General features: G+C 41.9%; 2 protein-coding genes across 6 annotated transcripts in view; one reads left to right on the top strand and one right to left on the bottom strand.

Moving 5' to 3' along the window:
* The window catches only part of ush2a (Usher syndrome 2A (autosomal recessive, mild)), a 153450-nt gene extending 150722 nt beyond the window's left edge, over positions 1 to 2728 (top strand). The window contains exons 91-94 of one of the 4 annotated variants that reach the window (XM_052064437.1): positions 39 to 126; positions 832 to 900; positions 1519 to 1713; positions 2024 to 2728. In XM_052064437.1, the coding sequence (XP_051920397.1) occupies positions 39 to 126; positions 832 to 900; positions 1519 to 1713; positions 2024 to 2110 (439 nt within the window). In that variant the 3' untranslated portion in view covers positions 2111 to 2728. Of the gene's footprint in view, positions 1 to 38; positions 173 to 702; positions 901 to 1518; positions 1714 to 2023 lie in introns of those variants that run through there. The other 3 variants (XM_052064438.1, XR_007962273.1, XM_052064439.1) reach the window with 3 other exon arrangements.
* A 3097-nt stretch (positions 2729 to 5825) lies between these two features.
* On the bottom strand, positions 5826 to 17435 carry kctd3 (potassium channel tetramerization domain containing 3). Of its 2 annotated transcripts, XM_052064440.1 has the most exons (19): positions 16984 to 17435; positions 16702 to 16755; positions 15616 to 15661; positions 15266 to 15339; positions 15119 to 15177; positions 14010 to 14090; positions 13787 to 13930; positions 13628 to 13712; positions 13330 to 13520; positions 13117 to 13232; positions 12225 to 12312; positions 12022 to 12138; positions 11567 to 11737; positions 11314 to 11469; positions 11142 to 11238; positions 10050 to 10240; positions 9776 to 9914; positions 9581 to 9703; positions 5826 to 7961 (listed from the first exon to the last, which is right to left on the bottom strand). In XM_052064440.1, the coding sequence occupies exons 1-19, from the start codon at positions 17052 to 17054 to the stop codon at positions 7409 to 7411; spliced, it is 2556 nt and encodes an 851-aa protein (XP_051920400.1). In that variant the 5' UTR covers positions 17055 to 17435; the 3' UTR covers positions 5826 to 7408. The 2 variants fall into 2 exon arrangements, with proteins under 2 accessions (XP_051920400.1, XP_051920401.1); XM_052064441.1 differs by lacking the exons at positions 15119 to 15177; positions 15616 to 15661; positions 16702 to 16755; positions 16984 to 17435 and having other exon boundaries at positions 15209 to 15339.
* Between the last annotated feature and the right edge of the window lie 695 nt (positions 17436 to 18130).

Genomic DNA, 18130 nt, shown 5'->3' with positions numbered 1-18130 from the left:
ACGGTAAGATTGTTTTTTTTATTCTCCACCATTCACAGAGCTCTGAGGAAGAATCCGTCAGCCAGAGAGCGCCCTCCTCTGGTCATGCTTCAGAAGAGCAGGAACGCTGGAGGAGAGAGCTACACGGTCAGTGAGTGAATGACAGAGAGAGAATTGATTTGTATTTATAAAGGTATGGCATTCAGATATATTTTGTTATTTATTGCAACCTCAGCATTTTGGGATGACAAATCGTTGTACAGCCGGTTTACGTTGGCGCCACTAGAGGAAGCTGATTAAATAATTATCCCTGAAGAGGAAGCACTGGGGTTCGATTTAGAAAATAAAATGTTTGAAATCAAAATGTACTATATTTCATTTCTAATCAGAATTGTACCTTTAATGAGACCCATAATGTATGGCAATATAAAGTTAATGATGAAGATTATGCTGATGATAATAATGCAACAGAAATGTGGAAAATCAATTTAGTTGCTGAGTTTGTGTGCTTCATGTTCAGAGTCTATTGTTAAAAAAAATCTCTTTTCACATCTGCTGTTCACACACATCATAACTTTTTATTCATGTTTACTTGTGTTCTCTCCCCCATACCTCAGTTGCATCATTCACTGAATTCAAACATTGCTTCTAAACTGTGTCTTGATTTGAGCCACTCTTTCGCTCACATGATCGTCCTCCATCTTTCTTGTGTCCCTCCCTCAGAAGCCTTATCCCGACTTGTGTTCCAAACACCATTCCGGCTCTGTGCTTCATTCTGATCGCCACACAGTTAGACTCTTCCCACTGTGGGCTAACCCTAAATGACCACCTTATTGTTTCCCTCCCCTGCAGTTTGACACTGTAGCAGACTGTGTTGAGATCAACAACGTAACGCTTAAAAGCTACACTGTGTACACCGAGGTACTATGCACTGAGCGAGCATGCTGGCTTTGTTTGTGTGTGTGTGTGTGTGTGTGCATACTTTGTGTATCAACGAGGCAATATGTGCACATTGCTAAAAGACAGCTGTCTCACAAGGTTTGTACTCAACAAGTACATGACATTTTTTGTGTTAATACCACATGAAAAAACATCTCACAATTTTATATTATTTATAGCGAACCCACTTGTACTGGGACCAAGCGCTACCACGATTGGCATAAGTCTTTGAATAATTGAGGCCCTCCCACAAGATGGTGACAAAGCACTTAAGACAGAAAGGATCATGAAGCGTCTAGAGTCGAGACAATCCATCTAGCATGTACACCATCATGAGCCCATGTTAAAACTTGTATTTGGTGATTAAATTATTCAACACAAACTAAAAAAACTTCCCATGAATCTTAGCAATAATATTAGCAAGCTGACTATCCTGAAGAAGATACTTTTTGTGCCTTTTTTTTTTTTTGTTTGCTGAGTGTGCCTTGAGCTTTGTCTCACGTAAAACCTGTGCCCTTGGCTCACGAAAGACTGAGAAACGCTGCTTCATGCGTATAACAGAATTGTTAAGTAACCGTACATTCCAAACGTACATTTCAGGGCTTGTCAGACACCAAGCTAGTGGGCGGCGGCTCTGCATTCAACCCCATGTCCGTCCTGAGGGTCCCCAGGCAATCAGACCTGAACCAAGCCTACTCCCATCATCCCTTGCATCAGAGCCTCAGCCATCTGATTGACCAGAAGGCTCTGGTAACGGAAGAGGGCTGCTGGGACAACCCTTTGGAACCGCCTCTGGTGAGATGACAATGATAGCTTGATGTCCACACACAGCTGTTAAAATCCCATGTTTTTTGTCATTTAAAAAAAATGGTATCAAAACCTTTTCTGCTATTCATAAGGATCAATCAACCCCAGCTAAATTTATATATAGGATAAGTCAAATGGGGGGAAAAAAATCGACAGTATATTTTCAAGATGTTAAGTGGGAGTGAGCATACTGCCTCTGATTTTCGCCCAAATCATTGCATTTGAACAGGAGTGTGAAAACTTTTAATATCCAGACTGGATGGATGGGTAATCTGAAGATGTGATATTGTTGTTTCAGTATGCGCAGGAAGACTTTGCAGATGCCATCAAGTCTTTAAGTTGCGTGAGAAAGGAGCAAGCCACCTTCACTGACACACATCTTTAAGACACTGCACCCAGTCAAGTACCGTAAGACTAACTAATGGTTATTAAAAGACCTTCATTAGAGTATGTACCGAAGCAGACCCACATGGTGTACGCATGGACACCTTTTAGTTCATAGAAAAAAATATTGTGTATGGAACTTGAATCTGACCTCATTCATGTATTTAATATTTATATTTTTCGTGTAGTTTTTAGTAGATTGCCTTCCTGTTAGCTGCTTCCGCAAGTTACTGTGCCTCATCGAAACACTCGCCAGTCGTCTCTGGAGCGAACTGACGTGGCTTCTCAAGGCCTTCCTTGCCTGTTACTTTTTGAATGCCAACTATTTCTTGCAGTGTTCCGAGGATCCATTATTGTGCTGTTTTCATTGACATAAAGTGAGCTCATTGTTTTTATTGTGCAAAGGTTTTATGTAGCTTAGAAGTACCTGTAGTTACAACTTAGCTACGTTTCTTATATTATAGTGTGTACACGGGACTCCAGTGTTTACTTCTGGACAAACGAAAGCCTAATATAATGTTATGACATGTTTGTTTGTTTTTACTGTGGCAGTATTATTTATGTTTGCTGTAAATTAATTATGTATAGATGACGTCAAATATAAGCGATGTGGCCAATACACTCTACACTCTTATTTTTCTTTTATTAACTGTGCACACACACACACACACACACACACACACACACACACACACACACACACACACACACACACACACACACACGACAGAAAAGTACTAAAACACTGAACATTGAAACAAGGCTACCTGATTATCTTCAACTTCATTTGATATTTTATCCTATAATGGTTACAATTTGTTTATAAACATATAAATAAATGTAACTGCTTAACTGTACCGTTTGATTTGCCATAGCTCCCCGATATTCAAATGATTTAATTTCTTCCATTACAAAGATAACAATAATGAACGTATCGTGATTTTGAAAGTTTGTTGCGTCACTTCAATGCGTATCCATCCGTTGACTTTGAAAATGATATGTTTACACTTAAGTCATGGGGACCAACATTAAAACTTTATTTAGAGGAGTAGAACTGTAGAAATAATCAACACTCTTTCATGGAGACCAAACCTGCAAATGATGTTTTCTGCTGAGTTCACCAACCAGTGGCTTAGTTCACACGTGCATTGTACACACGTGTACTGTATACACACACACACACACACACACACACACACACACACACACACACACACACATGGGAGCTGGTCTTACTATACGAAAAGACTTAGCGTTAATTTACTTTTTGCCCCCCCCCCCCTCCTCCTCCCTTCCCCACGTCCCTTCGGGGAGCATCAAGGCAAGTTGGAAAATGAAGGAAAGTGGCAATGAGAACAACGGCCTCACTCAAGGTCACCAGTCAAGGGCACGCTCAAACACACACACACACACACACACTCATGGGCTTGTTCACAGCTACTGTCAGCCACAGAGGGAGGAGAGAGAGGTGGTGAAATGAGAGCGTGTGGAGTGATTGTAAAGGACAGTGTGGCCCTGAGCTACACGTGCGTGCACACATGCACGCACACACACACACAGTTTTATTAAAGTCATAAATCATTGTGACGACATGCTCTGTCTCAAAAGAGGAGACTGTCTGAACAAGGAGGTTAGTGAAATGAAGCCCCCCCCCCCATGTGTTCAAGTGGAAATTCAGCTGTTCTTGTTTGATTTTTGTTGTTGTTTGTTGCTTAACTATGTGGTCTCACAATGTACTCACAGATGAAGAACTTTGACCCCAATTACCTTCAATATCTTCCAGCTGAACTTGTTCAACATTAGTAAGGCTTCTGGATTGTTAGGCCTCCATAAAAATATTGAAGATCAACCTTTTTACTGTATTGGTTAGTCATTATATTGTAATAATGGATTCATTTTTACAGTGTGGGCAAAAACAGAGGCCTGAGCTGACTTTTGACATGGGTAAAAGTTTAGTAAATGTATGATTTCAGCTACCTTGACATTTTTTTCATTTAAAATCTATAACGGTAGCCTAATAATTAGGCAAATAGTTTTGGTTATGTCTGACGCCGGCGAAAAAAAATGTTTTCCATAATGGACAAGTGTAATTGCACTACTCTTATTGAACCAGTAGGTGGCAGTGGTGCTCCCTTTGTTAGAGTGCAGGGAGTGCGTACTGTATCGCCGTATTGTAGTTGAACTCCGGAACATTTTTTCCCCCCAAATCTGCTTCGAAAAGATGTGGACTCTGAAACGTGCTCATTGGAGCCATTAATCCTGACTTTTGTAGGTTCAAGTGTTTTAAATGTTGTGTGCTGAGTTAAAATTACTAGTCAATTTGAACTCACAATTTCTTGATATTTTTTAATTGTATTTTTCAGTATCATATGGTCTAAACATGTTCATAGTTCAAATGGGAATTTAATGTTTGTTTGAATTCCAGGCAAATTGATGCCCTTGAAATCTTATGTTACAGACTAAAAACAATATTAAAGTTGCCCCCCCCCCCCCCCCGCCGCCCAATTTTCTTTCATTCATATTAATAAGGATACAATGCCATGCAGCTGCACAAATTTATTGACAAATGATTCAATTTAGAATCATAGCGGACAGTTCTTGGGGATGGGAAAAGTTTTCTTCTATCGACGCTGGGGCCATAAAAGAAAATAATTAATATTATAGTTGTCTTGCTCATATTTGAACGTCCATTCGGCTAATAATAGTGATCGCTACCAGACATTTCTGCTTAAGGACAAATGGCAACTATCCCAAAAATAATGTCACATTGCGCCCAACAGAGAATAAGATAAGATATCCTTTATTTGTCCCACACTGGGGAAATTTACAACAGATCAAGACACCCAATGACCAAACAACTTGACTTTTATTGGAGTGTCCAAAATATCCACTGAGGAGACACAGCTGTAGGCAACTGGAAGTGGTATTCCGATATAACATTTCAAGAACAATGATTTATAATTGTAACAAACAGATTTCACACAACCAGGGAACAACTTGAATGGTAACACATCGATACATTTATTATATAGTTGTATATAAACGTATATGTGTTCGTAGTGCAAATGCAGTCAGGTCCAATAGCATCAGTTATGTGTGTGTGTGTGTGGTATATAGATATGATTCTCAACAATACACAGGACGACCAAAAAAATTGCATGTATGAAACCATTAGCCTTTTGTCTGTATTTTCCAGTATGATGCAAGGCTTTAGGTAATAACACCAAGTGCGACATATAGGTAGGTGCATACTCTTAACAGAACACATGCAGCTAACTAGGGTGAAGTCACCTTGGAATGGCTGCACAAACTGTCACGCTTTCCAGTTATAATTGACTATTTACAACATGGATCGTTGATATTGATCACAATTATTTCATGCCGTCCGCCTCATGCTGATGCCCTTTTGTGCTGTGACACCTTATTGTCTTTTAAAGCAACAGGCTAATAAGCGTCAAATCAGGTCGACTAAGGCACACGCACACAAGATAAGAAAAACATGATAAAGTGATAGAGTGTAGGATCCTTGTGAAATTGTAAAAATATAAATTATTTGTGTAATCTTGCACAGGCAGGCACCACTGTGAAAAATGTTAAATATTAAAAAAAATCATTAAAATAATGTATTAGATGATTAGTATTAAAAGGTAGCAAACACTTTTAAAGTAGTCAATTTCCCTAAACTGTTTTATCAACTTGAGTCACAATGTACTTACTTTATTTTTATTGTATCTTTTTTTTTTTAATGACGCATGCTTAGCACGTGTCGAATGTCCTGTATGTGCCTTTCAATGCAATGAAGCATGAGAAAACGAGTGATAAAACAAGTGGTGAATGCAGACTGGAAGCAGGAAGCAGACACCTTGCATTTCTCGTCGCTATGTGACCATCTTGTTTGTCCGCACATTGCTGATGTGTATCTTGTAAAACCCTTTTGCTCTACTGTCGCTAAAATGCTTTGAGGACATTACACTAAATTTGTACGTAATACAGTGTTCCCTTGTTTGTCGCAGGGGTTATGTTCCCAAAAAAATACCCGCGAAAAGTGAAATGTGCAAAGTAAAGGTTGATGAGGGAGGTATTGTTTTTGCTTAGTAGATTATTATATATAATTTTTGGTTTCATAAATGTCCGCCTCACAGTGCAGAGGTGCAGGGTTCGATTCCGGCTCCGGGCTTACTGTGCGGAGTTTGCATGTTCTCCCCGTGCCTGCGTGGGTTTTCTCTGGGTACTCCGGTTTCCTCACACATTCCAAAAACATGCATGGCAGGTTAACTGAACACTCTAAATTGTCAATCAGTGTGAGTGTGAATGGTTGTTTGTGGCTTGCAAGTGGCTGGCAACCAGTTCAGGGTGTCCCCCTCCTACTCCCTGAAGACAGCTGCGAGAGGCTCCAGCACGCCTGTGACCCTTGTGAGGATAATCGGATGAGAAAATGGATGGATGATTTTTTTCCCATTCACAGTACTGTATTTTACAGTTAAAAAAAGCATAATATGCTGACAAAAAAAAAAAAATCTGTGAAACAGCAAGGCCGTAAAATGTGAACAGCGTTATAGCAAGGGAACACTGTATATTATGTATTCACTTTTATGGGAATGTCTTGTACCATTTGACTCCAGTTTATGTTGCCGTTTCCATTAACATTGGCTCGTCCAGTTCAGGCTCGCAGTTTAGCTGGAGTTTCACCTTGGAGACTTAGGCTGGATTAATATATGTATATATATTAATATGGATAATACAGTTATTTAAACCTAGTGTTTTAGTTGACTCATTCGATTCAATTGAGGATAAACCTCCACATTATACCAGGAGCCGCTTAAAGCAGTTATTTTAATTCGTGTTCTATGAAGCTCTGACGTCACAGATTTGGACCATATGGGATGCTTTTGTTGTAGTTTCGATTTAGACGAACTGGTAACTTAATGGTGAGGTATCTATCATATTGAAGCATAAATCGTCCATGCAACCTCGATTTTCAACAGCGTTCCTAGTGCACATGCGAGGACATAACAGTACCTTAAATATTCTATTTAAGGTATCAAAACATATATTTTCACCAAATATATTTGAATTCCCTCTCAAGAGCCAACCTTCAATTCATTTTTAGTTTCCATCTACCCGTATTCCTGTTCATTCCCATTTATTTCAATTGAAGAATTCTAATTTAATGAATGGAATTGTATAACTCAAACTTTTCAAACCTTGCAATGTGAATCCAGCCTACGGATGAGATAGTGGTTAGATATTGGACTGAACACCTGTCAGTCACAATTTTTTGAACTGTGGGAGGAATCGGTCACAGGCTGCTGTCCTGACCAGACGGCTCAGCAGTGAATTTCCTGTGTCGTGGCGAAGTGCACGACGTCAGTTTGGTGGGGGAAGGAGAAGCGTTGGCGGAGGAGTCGCTGCCGCCGCCTTCCGATCCCGATGATAGGAGAGGGACCGGGGGTGCCCTCTTCCTTCCCAGAAAGCCCACCTCCAGCACTCCCCTCTTCTTGGCGCTTCCCTCCGCTTTTGCCCCTTCTGCAGAGGCTCCTGCGCAGTCCCCTTCCTCGGGGTGCAGGTGCACTTTCCGTCTGACGTCTGCTCCTCCGGGGACGGGGCTGTCCGGGGGCTGCCGTGCACATTCCTGACTCCCGCCGTCAGCCTTCGTCCTGCCGGGAGCGGTCGAAGCGTGTGCGTTGCTTGCGTTGTTGCTGCGGCAGGTCCACAGCTCCATGGCGGACAACCTCCTCTCACTCTCCTCGGACCCAAAATCACAGAGGGAACGGCGAGCGTCCGCGGGATGACCGGAGCTCTGATCTGTGCTGTCCAGGATGTCACGACTCAGGCTGAAGTTCTGGAAGTCTCTGTGGACAAAGATAGAGGTAAGCCAATTTTGATCTAGTTTACTGAACCGAGTAATATAGTTTTGAATAAGTTCTCCACCCATCTATTTTCAAAACTGCCTGTCCTGCCGATCCAGGTAGCATCTCAGCCCGGGACAGGGAGAGACTGGACCGACTGGTCAGGAGGGCCAGCTCTGTCCTGATTCTGCTCACTGGACAGTCTGGAGGAGGTGGGCAACAGGAGGCTATGCTAACAGCTATGATGGACAGACCCTCCCACACCCTCCAGGCCACCCTTACAGCACTGGGCATCTCCGTCGGCCAGAGACTGATACACCCGCGCTGCAAGAAGGAGAGGTACCGTCGCTCGTTCCTGCCGACTGCTGTCAGGCTATTGAATAGACGGTCCAGAAAACCTGGACTCACCCCCATTCAGCTATTTTCAATTCATTCTGGACCAGCCAATTCTGAAAAGACATTTAAAAAAGGCTTTGGGAGTGAATGAGTTAATATGCGTATATTTATATTGACAGTTATGTACTTTTTGTTCTCTTCTTAATTTTGCTGCTGTAAATTGGGAATTTCTCCATTGTGAGACAAATAAAGGATTTCTTATCTTCTCTATTTTGAGAGTCACAGGTGAGATGGATCCTATTTAGCACACTGACATACTCAAGCCTATGGAGAATTTAATCGTTATCTATGGATAAAGATATGTCACGTATTTAGTCTCATTATCAAATCCATCAATGCAAATAAACACCTGTCTAATGGACTCTGCAGTTTAGCTTACACACCGCTGGCCATTACCCGAGGAAATATTGTATGTTGATAATTATAACAAACTAGCTGGTTCGCCGCCCTCCGGGCGGCTCATCAGCTAGTTCCTGCGGAAGGCTGGTAAGGTGGGCCTTCGGCCCACAAAAGTGTTGTTGCTTGGTTCAACTTTTTGTTCATCTTCATTGCTTATCGCGAAAATAAAGAGATGTTTAGCTCTACTAAATAACTAACAATTTCATTGCAATGCTTGTGGGTAGACAACATTTTTTCGCCAAGATGCCCGCGCGATCGTAGTGAGCCACTGCCTGAGCGGCGAAGTAGCGGCGAAGTGGCGGCGCGCAGCGGCGCGGTGAAGTAGGTACGTTTTGAAAAGGGACAGACGGAAGGACAGACCGCGTGCGGGACGACGCGCAATATATATATATATATAGAAGATATACAGAACAGTTGCATCTCAATTTGAAAAAAAGTTGAAAAGTTACCGGTAAAACACTTAAACACACAGGAAAATAGATGATACTTTTCAGAAGACTCATACCTAATTTCTATCTTTCAAATCATGCTCATCATTTCCCCCGTTATATTCTCATTTCTTGATGTTTTCATTTGAAGCTATAATCGTCAACGTTCGAAGAAAATTGTGAAATCTTCAATTGTGTGTTGTGAATCTATATGATTGAACTACTGCAATATGTTATTCAAATTTATTGAGCTGCAACGCTATGACCTAAGTGAGTTTATGATCAAGACTGGAACGTCAGAAAATAGTGATCATTCAAATGAATCTGAGCTAAACCAGCCTGGGTCGGATAATCTCTCAAATCAACAAGGTACTTGCTTTTGTCCAAAAAAATTTTCACCTGTTGCTGTGGAAGGACTCTGTTCTTCTGGCGCGGGCGAGAAGGGGGCTCTCCCTGTAGGGCCGCACAGCTCCATACGTCACCTGGTTCTCGGGAATGACTTTCTGAGCCTGTAACTGCACACTGACGGAGGACAGATCACGCCGGCGGTGACGTGACGGTTTGTAAAAGGGCAGCGTTTCTTCTTCTCTTTACCTTGAGCAAGATTCTCTGAGGCGCGTGTGGTGCAGCACCGAGGGTGCGGGGCTAACGTTTGGCGTGGCGCAGCGGGACGTGCTCAGGTCACATTGGTCCAACAGCTGCAGAAGTTCTTCCTCGGTGGGACCGCCGACATCTACGCAACAGACCCGTTTTCAGTTCGCCTCACATTGAACAATGTGTCTCTACGACAGCGTTTGTCGGATTTTTGGACATGACGTCACAGCAATGTGGCACAAAGTAAGCCACCACGGAATCACATAACACTTGCCGTCTTTCTTCTCCTCTCCTTTGTTGGCAGTATCCATGGCGGTGGTCAGGTCCCACAATTGGATGCTGCCGTTGCCGTGACCGGTGAACAAATAGCGGCGAGGTCGCGAGCCCATCCGGCTTGAACCCTCGCACTCCCGCACCATAAAGCAAGAGATGGTGGTCCCGTCCACTGACTGCACTTCACAGATTCTTGGACACAAGGAGTTTAAGTTCAAAATTGAAAAAACAGGAAGAAAAAGGTGGTGTTAAATGAAATAATCAGATGTCTCAGAAAGATGATTGTCAGTGGTTATCTTGTGGCATGGGCTGTTTCGAGAGATTTTTCCTCCCTGATCTGCTTGGAAACAGTAGAGAAATAGATGAGCAACTGGTTGTGTTGAGTGTTTGTATCATGTGACTTATAAGTCATTCGCCAAAAATAAAATGACGGGAAGAGTTTCCATGGCAATGTAGTTACCAAGTAATAATAATGTATCATTTTCCCCTCTTCACTGAAAAAAAAGAATGGCATTACCGTTTCATTTAATTTTGTTTCTCCGGATACCAAACAATGAAATTGTTTCTTCAAGCTTTTTTCAAAATTTTTCTTTTTAATGTAACATAAAAAAATAAGAGTCAAAAATTTCCAACAATGATGATAAAAAAAATAAGAATTTATTGCTTTCGCAACATTAAAATGGGCACTAAGTCTTGGACAATATCCAGCACGATTGACTGTGATTGTCTCACAGAGCTCCTTTTTGTCATACTACAAACAACATGAAAATGATTCTATTATTTTTCACCTCGTTGGTCTCTTAGCGGGTATTAAACTCGCTAGTCAGGTTGATGAAAAATAATGACTAGAGCCATTTGAAAAGTTGCTAAATCTAGTGAGCATATTGCTAATTTGGCAATGCTGACTGTAATGTGTTTTTTTTTAAAACAAGCCCCTTGATGTTGGCATCATGTTGTCACAGTAAACAGTGCTAGTCAGCAGAAATGCCTCGAAAAATAATCTGCTGAAAAAGGAAAATCCCACTGACAAATGGATTTTTACTCAATAGCACAGCCTTCACATCAATTGCTTATTCTTCTGCGATGAACACACCTTTTTCCAGTGGACGAGAGCCTCACAAAGAGCTTGTTGGTGATGGGGACGACCTTCTGGATGAATACTTGCTGATCATCTCGCTCTCCAAATGGACCTGAGAGCACAACGTGTCACCTCGTGCAGATTAAGACTTCAATGAATTTCAGGGTACTAGAATAGCTCTTCTCACCAATGTCATTTCCTGAACAGTAGCTGCCGTGGCTCTCGGTTTCCTCCAACGAGAGGATTTTGAAGGAGGCCAAGGGTGTGGAACCCGGCTGGGTGGAAATCATCCCTCGGAAGCGGGTCACCGTCCACGTGCGAACGTGGTTGTTGTCGGCACACACTGCCGCCGGCGAAGAATGAACAAGAGAGGACGTAACAACCGTGATCTTCGCCTTCATTATTCTCTCGGGTCTGCCATTGTGACTCCGCTCACTCACCTGAGACTAAGTGTTTCTCGGACAACATGATTTTGGTCACGGGGCTCCTGTGCACGGTGAAAGTCTGGAAGAGCTGAGGGCCAGAGCCGACCGTCTCTGGGTGCTGGACGATGACTCTCACTGCGCCACTGCTGGTCCCGTAGGCGATTTCAATCCAGTTCCCGCTCACACCTGAAGAGGTAAGCAAAAAGTCAACTTCATAAAACTACATATCCATCCTGTCGTTGCACATTTTCCATGTATTTTTATCTGTATTACGTGCATGTTCTTCCTATATTTATGTATCTCTGCGGTTGCACATTTTCCAGCCTTTGTGTCTTACATCTATAACTGCAACTTTCCAGTAACTTTGCACATTTCTCTGGGTTTTGGAAGTTGTAGTTTCAAGAAAAAAGATTCCTAAAACTATGTTGCTTATTTTTCAGTCCTCTTTAGTGTAGTATTGTATTACTGACTGGTTTTAGGCGTGAGGTAGACAGACAGTGCGGTGATGGCATCGTTTGAGGGATCGTGATAAAGCTCCGTCACCAAGAGATCGTTGTCTTTCATCCTCAGTGGAAACTTTTGCATGTCTGACAAAAGGAATTTGTGTTACAGTTCAAGAGACAACATTTTGGCAATTTGTCAGAAGACGACTTGCGTGTTTGTATGCGTGTACCAATGTAGTAGATGGAGCCATTGTTGCAACCTAGTAACAGGAAGGATCCGGCCGTGTCGCAGCTCGTGATGGGAACAACATCTTGAACCTGGCACGTGCACACAAAAGCAGCAGTCACCTCGCTATAATTAGAGTAAACTTTCTCAATACACACACGCGAAATAACAAAAACTTCAAATTGCACCTAACGAGAAGTGCATAAGAAGCTGATTAAATATGCAATATAAATGTCAACATAAATAATATACATTTCTATAGGTACAGTACATGTACAGTATGATACAGCTATAACGATGAATAATACACCTCTGAAATTTCTGTCTCTGAAATGGTAGATATTCTCCGGTATTTGTTGACCTCCATCAACACAAAAAATTATGAATGCCTGTATGTGGCAAATGTTGGCGACAAATCACAATTTATTTATTTTTTTGCCTCAACGAAACTCCTCAATGCACTCCAACATTATCCCTTGGCACCCAAAGTACTGATGATGAAGATGAAGCTTTTCAAATCACTTCAACATAGTTTCTTGTGATGAAGATGACGCGTAAGCAGCACTACTGTTTTGGCCTGAGCACAAATATAGCAAACAGGTCGGCTTTCTATGGATAACAAAGGATAGGCGCCCAAAAACGGATCAATGAACGTAAATACGCGGGAAAACAGTGTACACTGTAAAAAAAAATTTAAAAAACTTTATCGTAGGATTTAGCAACTGCTTACTATATCCTAGCGATAAAGGTTTTTTTTTTTTTTTTTGCACTGCACAAAAAAACAAAACACAGCAACATGAGCGGACAAATGTAGAGTAGTAAAACTGTATTTGTCCCTCCAGGACACGTACAAGTGCAGTCCATGAGCAGCACACAACGACGTCCACTCAACATACCTGCCAGTGCTGCGTGACAGCATTCCACACTCCGACCTTGCCAGTGTGGCTCGTCGCCACCAGTTGGTTTCCGATGAAGAAGAGATCATCCACAGGCACTCCCAGGCTGAACACGCCTGGTGGGGACACATGAAATACAAAGTACCGGTAAGACTGTCCAGATTCAATCAAGCCTATCAAGCATCGTTCAGTTCCTGTTATCCCATCGTCTACCGATCTCGTTGCCGCTGCCTCCATCTTGGATGCTCCAGAGGATGATGCTGCTTTCAGACGCGGCGGCCACCATTTTGTCCTTGTCTCCGTGCGGGCCGCCCATCACCTTGGCATTCAGTGCGATGCGTTCAATGGTCCAGTCAAGGCAGGGAGAGGAGAACACCTCTTGCCATCCGGTAGATTCCTTTATCCTGTCAAGAACATCTCGTCAGTGTTTGAGACTGCAGGATGGCACGGGATAGAATGAGTTGCAGCCGGTCCTATAGGTGTCTTACTTGTTTTGCTGCGGCAGAATTACCTGTAGCAGATGACAAAGTGTGCATACGCTGCTACAATCCAATTGTGGTGTCCGGCTATGATCAGCACCTTGCGAGGGTCTGGTCCTGAACAGGGAACGGCCCACGTGATATCCAACAGCCTCAGGTGCAAACACGCGGACCTTCTTTGAGTCACTCACCGAGTTTATGAGTTTCATCTAATCCTGGTGAACAGGGGAGGGGAGGATGAGGAAGGGCCCCAACATAGCTGAATCCCTCTGCTCCACTGGGATTTGAACGCTCGTCACAGGAAGAGGTGGAGCTTGACTTGTGGCCAGGAATAGCTGAGAAAGAAACAACACTGATGTGCCAACTTGTTTAAAATTTTTTATGATGTAACAAACAGGCTTGAGTGGGTTTTACCTGGAGGCGGAAGGTAACCATGGAAAAGAACGCTGCCACATGATGAGCGGTCCAGCTCTTCACACAGCAGAAGGCGCCGCACTAGACACACAAACTCGTTTATTTTTAATCCAGAAGTGTCTACATAAATTTGTAAGTTGTTCAGTTCAAAAGATGAACCATATGAAATACTTTTCAGAAGGCCAATTGCGATCAAATTTCAATATTCGATTCGTTTTGAAGCAATGCCCGTCAGATGTTAAATTTGCGGCTTTTGCTAGCTCCAAGCCAGTGATTCCTCAGTCTGTTGACATCACTGCCTAAGTGCAGTTTCACTTATATTTAAGAGAAAATTCATGAAAATGTTCACTCTGTGCATTGTGAATTCATAGAAGTTTCAGTTTTTGAGTTGAAAAACTAAACTTCATTTAGTGTTCCACCTTATGCTAATTTATGAAGATGCGCCTGTAGGCGGCTGCCTGTAAAATGCAGACATGATTATTTCATTCAGTGTTCTTCGTGTAATGAAATCAAATATATAGCATATCGTTGCTGAACGCTTACTTGTTTGTTTTTTCCCATCAACAAAGGTACTCAGGCATTTCGCGAAGCCAGACTTCGCCAAAATATGTCCCATTCTTGTAAGAATGACAAGAGCTAAAAATGGCAACCCCTGTATCCAATGTTGTAAACATGTTTTTTCATACTTTGTAGATGCTCTTGAACAGCATTTCTAATCTAGATCCATACCTGTATCCTGATCGGCATTAAACTGGGGGTAATCATGGTCATTTAAATCAATTGCCCTCTGTTTTAATTCTTACTGTATTATATTCACATACCGCTGAGACATGTCGGCACACTCCTCGATTTGTGACCACAAAGGTAACCTCTTCTATTCAAGAACAATGACAATGACGGGAAGTTCCAACAGTGAAACAGGAAGTAAAACAATCACTTTCATGGGAGTGCTGACTTCAGTTAATATAAATCAAATTCTATTGCAGTTGTTGTTCTCGTTCTGACAAATGATGAGATGACAGCATATCGGCCGCAGGAGCACACTCAATAGACAACGGGCCAGTTACTACAAAGACGACTAGAAAATCCGATTTTCCGCCAATACTTACCTAAGGGAGTTATACCATAGAATTCAGCTTCATGCCGCAGAACACTGATGTTGACACCGCTACAAATTTAAAAAAAGAAAAAAAACATACTAAGTTGATTGATTAATTTCTGTACATCTGAGTGGAACGTTTGAGTGGATTTCTGACCGCAGGTCCAGTTCTTTGGTTCGGAGGAAATTTAAAATTGGTGCAAAGGCCATGGGGTCTCTGTCAATAAATATCTAGACAAGAAAAAAAGAGATTGGTTTAACTGATTGATATAGATTATAGTACATTGATTGAGAATTATGACCTTTGCCTTGAATGTTTAATGGAATTCAAAATGGTGGCATAAATTATAATGCACTTTTCTACATAAAACAGTTTCCAGGTACTTCGACAAAAATATATACCAATATTTGGATTATCAAACACTGTGGGTTTCATCAGTATGCTGCATCATCAAAAAAAATTATCTGTCCTCGTTTTGGATGAGTAAAGAAAGTGTATGTACTTACAGCTCCAGTTTCATCCCGAAGAGTGGATATTCTTCCACTCAGCAGACTGCAACATATACACACATCAGTTAACACAAGCATGCATGCACCCATTGATGTGCATCTGCATCGTCAGACATATCTGCAGCCCTGATAAGCAGAACAGTCATGAATATTTAAACGGTAACCCGTTAAGACAACTTGCAAATACGTTCATGGAAAACAGTGGCACACAATGTGACTGAAAGAGACTTTTCACAAGCTGTTTTATATTTGTTCCTTGTGTGGAGTTGTTCCACTGCAGTACATTTCCAGCTGGGCTGAGATAGAACAGGACAAGATAGTACAACTATGCCAAACATTCAAAAACTTCAATGATGTGACTTTCTTTTTTAAATTCCCAAGTGTACCACAAGTCCCCTGAAGTAAAACACTATTCAATACAGAAATCATAGTTTTCAGGGAAAAATATGTCTTGAAAGTTTTATGATGGCCACAATGTCACCCAAGAACAGATGATTCATTTTTCCATTACCACAGCATAGCTCAGCACTCTTGAAATGGCCGATTTGTTGATTTTTTTCTTTTATATCTTCATTCATTCATTCATTCATCTTCCTAACCGCTTGATCCTCACTAGGGTCGCGGGGGGTGCTGGAGCCTATCCCAGCTGTCTCCGGGCAGTAGGCGGGGGACACCCTGAATCGGTTGCCAGCAGTGTGTTTATAGCGTTGCGTTGGTGTCATCTTGTGGCATGTTAGTGCCAAGCAACAATGCTGAAGTGTTTTTTCACCATTTTTGGGTATCTTGGTGGCAAGAAACTATGTCAAAGTTAGTTTTGGAACTTCATGAAGTAATGTCTCATCATCTTGGGCGTAACTGATTACAATTTTATAGCATCGTGTTCCCAGCAGTAGCACTACCGAAGCCAGAAGTGACACACAGAGCGCGGCAACGATGAGATAATGCAACATGTCTACTTCTCTGCAATAATAAAGCCGCTTGACTGAGCTGACGTGTATTGTGGAGAGTGATGACGACTATGCTTCTCCTCAGATAACCCACAATCTCTTCGAATTTCCAAAGGAATAATGACAACGTTGTTACCTCGAGAAGAAAGAGTCAGGGATCCACATGAGGGTCTGTCTGGAGGTACTGAACCTACAACACAGGAGAGATAGTTACCTTATTTTTAATAATGTGATGCGATTCCTAATGCAGGATGACAATTTGAACGCATGCATGAACATGGTCCAAGAAGAGGTGCACTGCTGCAAAATAAAAACGCAGTGAGTTATATGCAAACAGCATCCACGCACATCTCATTTTACACTCCAGCTTCTCAAATTACTCCCACGGTGACCATGATGCCGACAGAACAGGACTCACCGCGTCCCACCCACGTTCAACTGGATGATTTCCCCCATCCCTGTCGTCAGGTCGCAGCCGTTGGTCGCCATGATGTGAGCGGTTCAAAGTATTTCACAATCAGTGCTTCATCACCTCAACTAGCATGCTAACGTCACGTTAAAGTGTATTACTGTAGTTCATCTGGTGTCCGGACCCTGCAGCCTGACACCCTTCGCCGCGCCCGCCCGCTCCATGAAATCACCCCTAAATAAATCGCGCAACCGAAATGTGGCCGACCTTTTTTCTATCCTATCAAACACTGTTGACGTTTAAGATCCAAAATGGTAACAGTGTCAGGACTCTTTCATCGCCCAGCAGGCACGTTCGCATCACCACCAGCCTCTCGTGTTCATCGTAAATAATATCTTGCGCTGCAACGTGAACATCTGTTCCGAGAGTACATATCTAGAGTGAGAGGAGTATCTATTAATAACTTCCGCTTTTGTCTGAAGACACTTCCGCGTGCCAGAGAGCTCGTGTTTTCAGAAATGTACAGTATTTCATGTTCAGTATGCTAAGTTTAACCCGTACTAAATAAGGCTATATATTGGTTGATGTACAGCGAAAAGACACCGAACATTTAGATCTCCATAGTCCTGTGATATCTGTTGCATTATTTTAGAATGTTGAAGTAAAACATTTTAGTAAATGAGGAATTGTACACATACTTATAACATTATCAACATACATAATATTTCGTTCATTCTATTAGATTCATTCCCTATGATGAATTATTTCATGTCTGCGATTGGCAACCAGTTCAGGGGTTTCCCCGCCTACTGCCCGAAAACAGTGGGGATAGTCTCCACAGCGCGCCACGACCCTTTGAGGTAAACAGCCTCGAAAATGGATGGATAATTTACATGGACATTGAAATATTGACGAGATTCATAATTAGATCAATTGTACCGTTAGTACTGATTGTAAACTGTTATAATTGATCATAAATAACAAATTGAAAAAAATGAGAATAGCGGTCTTATTGGCATGAACGGTTTAGCATACACATTTTCACTTTTTGTTGTTTTTGTTTGTTTCTTGTAAACGTCATCTACGAATGACTTGGTCCATCCGTCTGTAATGAAAATCAAATGTGGCGCAAAAAATACTTATTTTTGACTAATAC

Source organism: Hippocampus zosterae, chromosome 4 (assembly GCF_025434085.1).
Source record: "Hippocampus zosterae strain Florida chromosome 4, ASM2543408v3, whole genome shotgun sequence".
In the NCBI taxonomy this organism is placed as follows: Eukaryota; Metazoa; Chordata; class Actinopteri; order Syngnathiformes; family Syngnathidae; genus Hippocampus; species Hippocampus zosterae.
The sequence above is the reverse complement of the archived record's forward strand: the minus strand, read 5'-3'. Positions and strand labels throughout refer to the sequence as shown.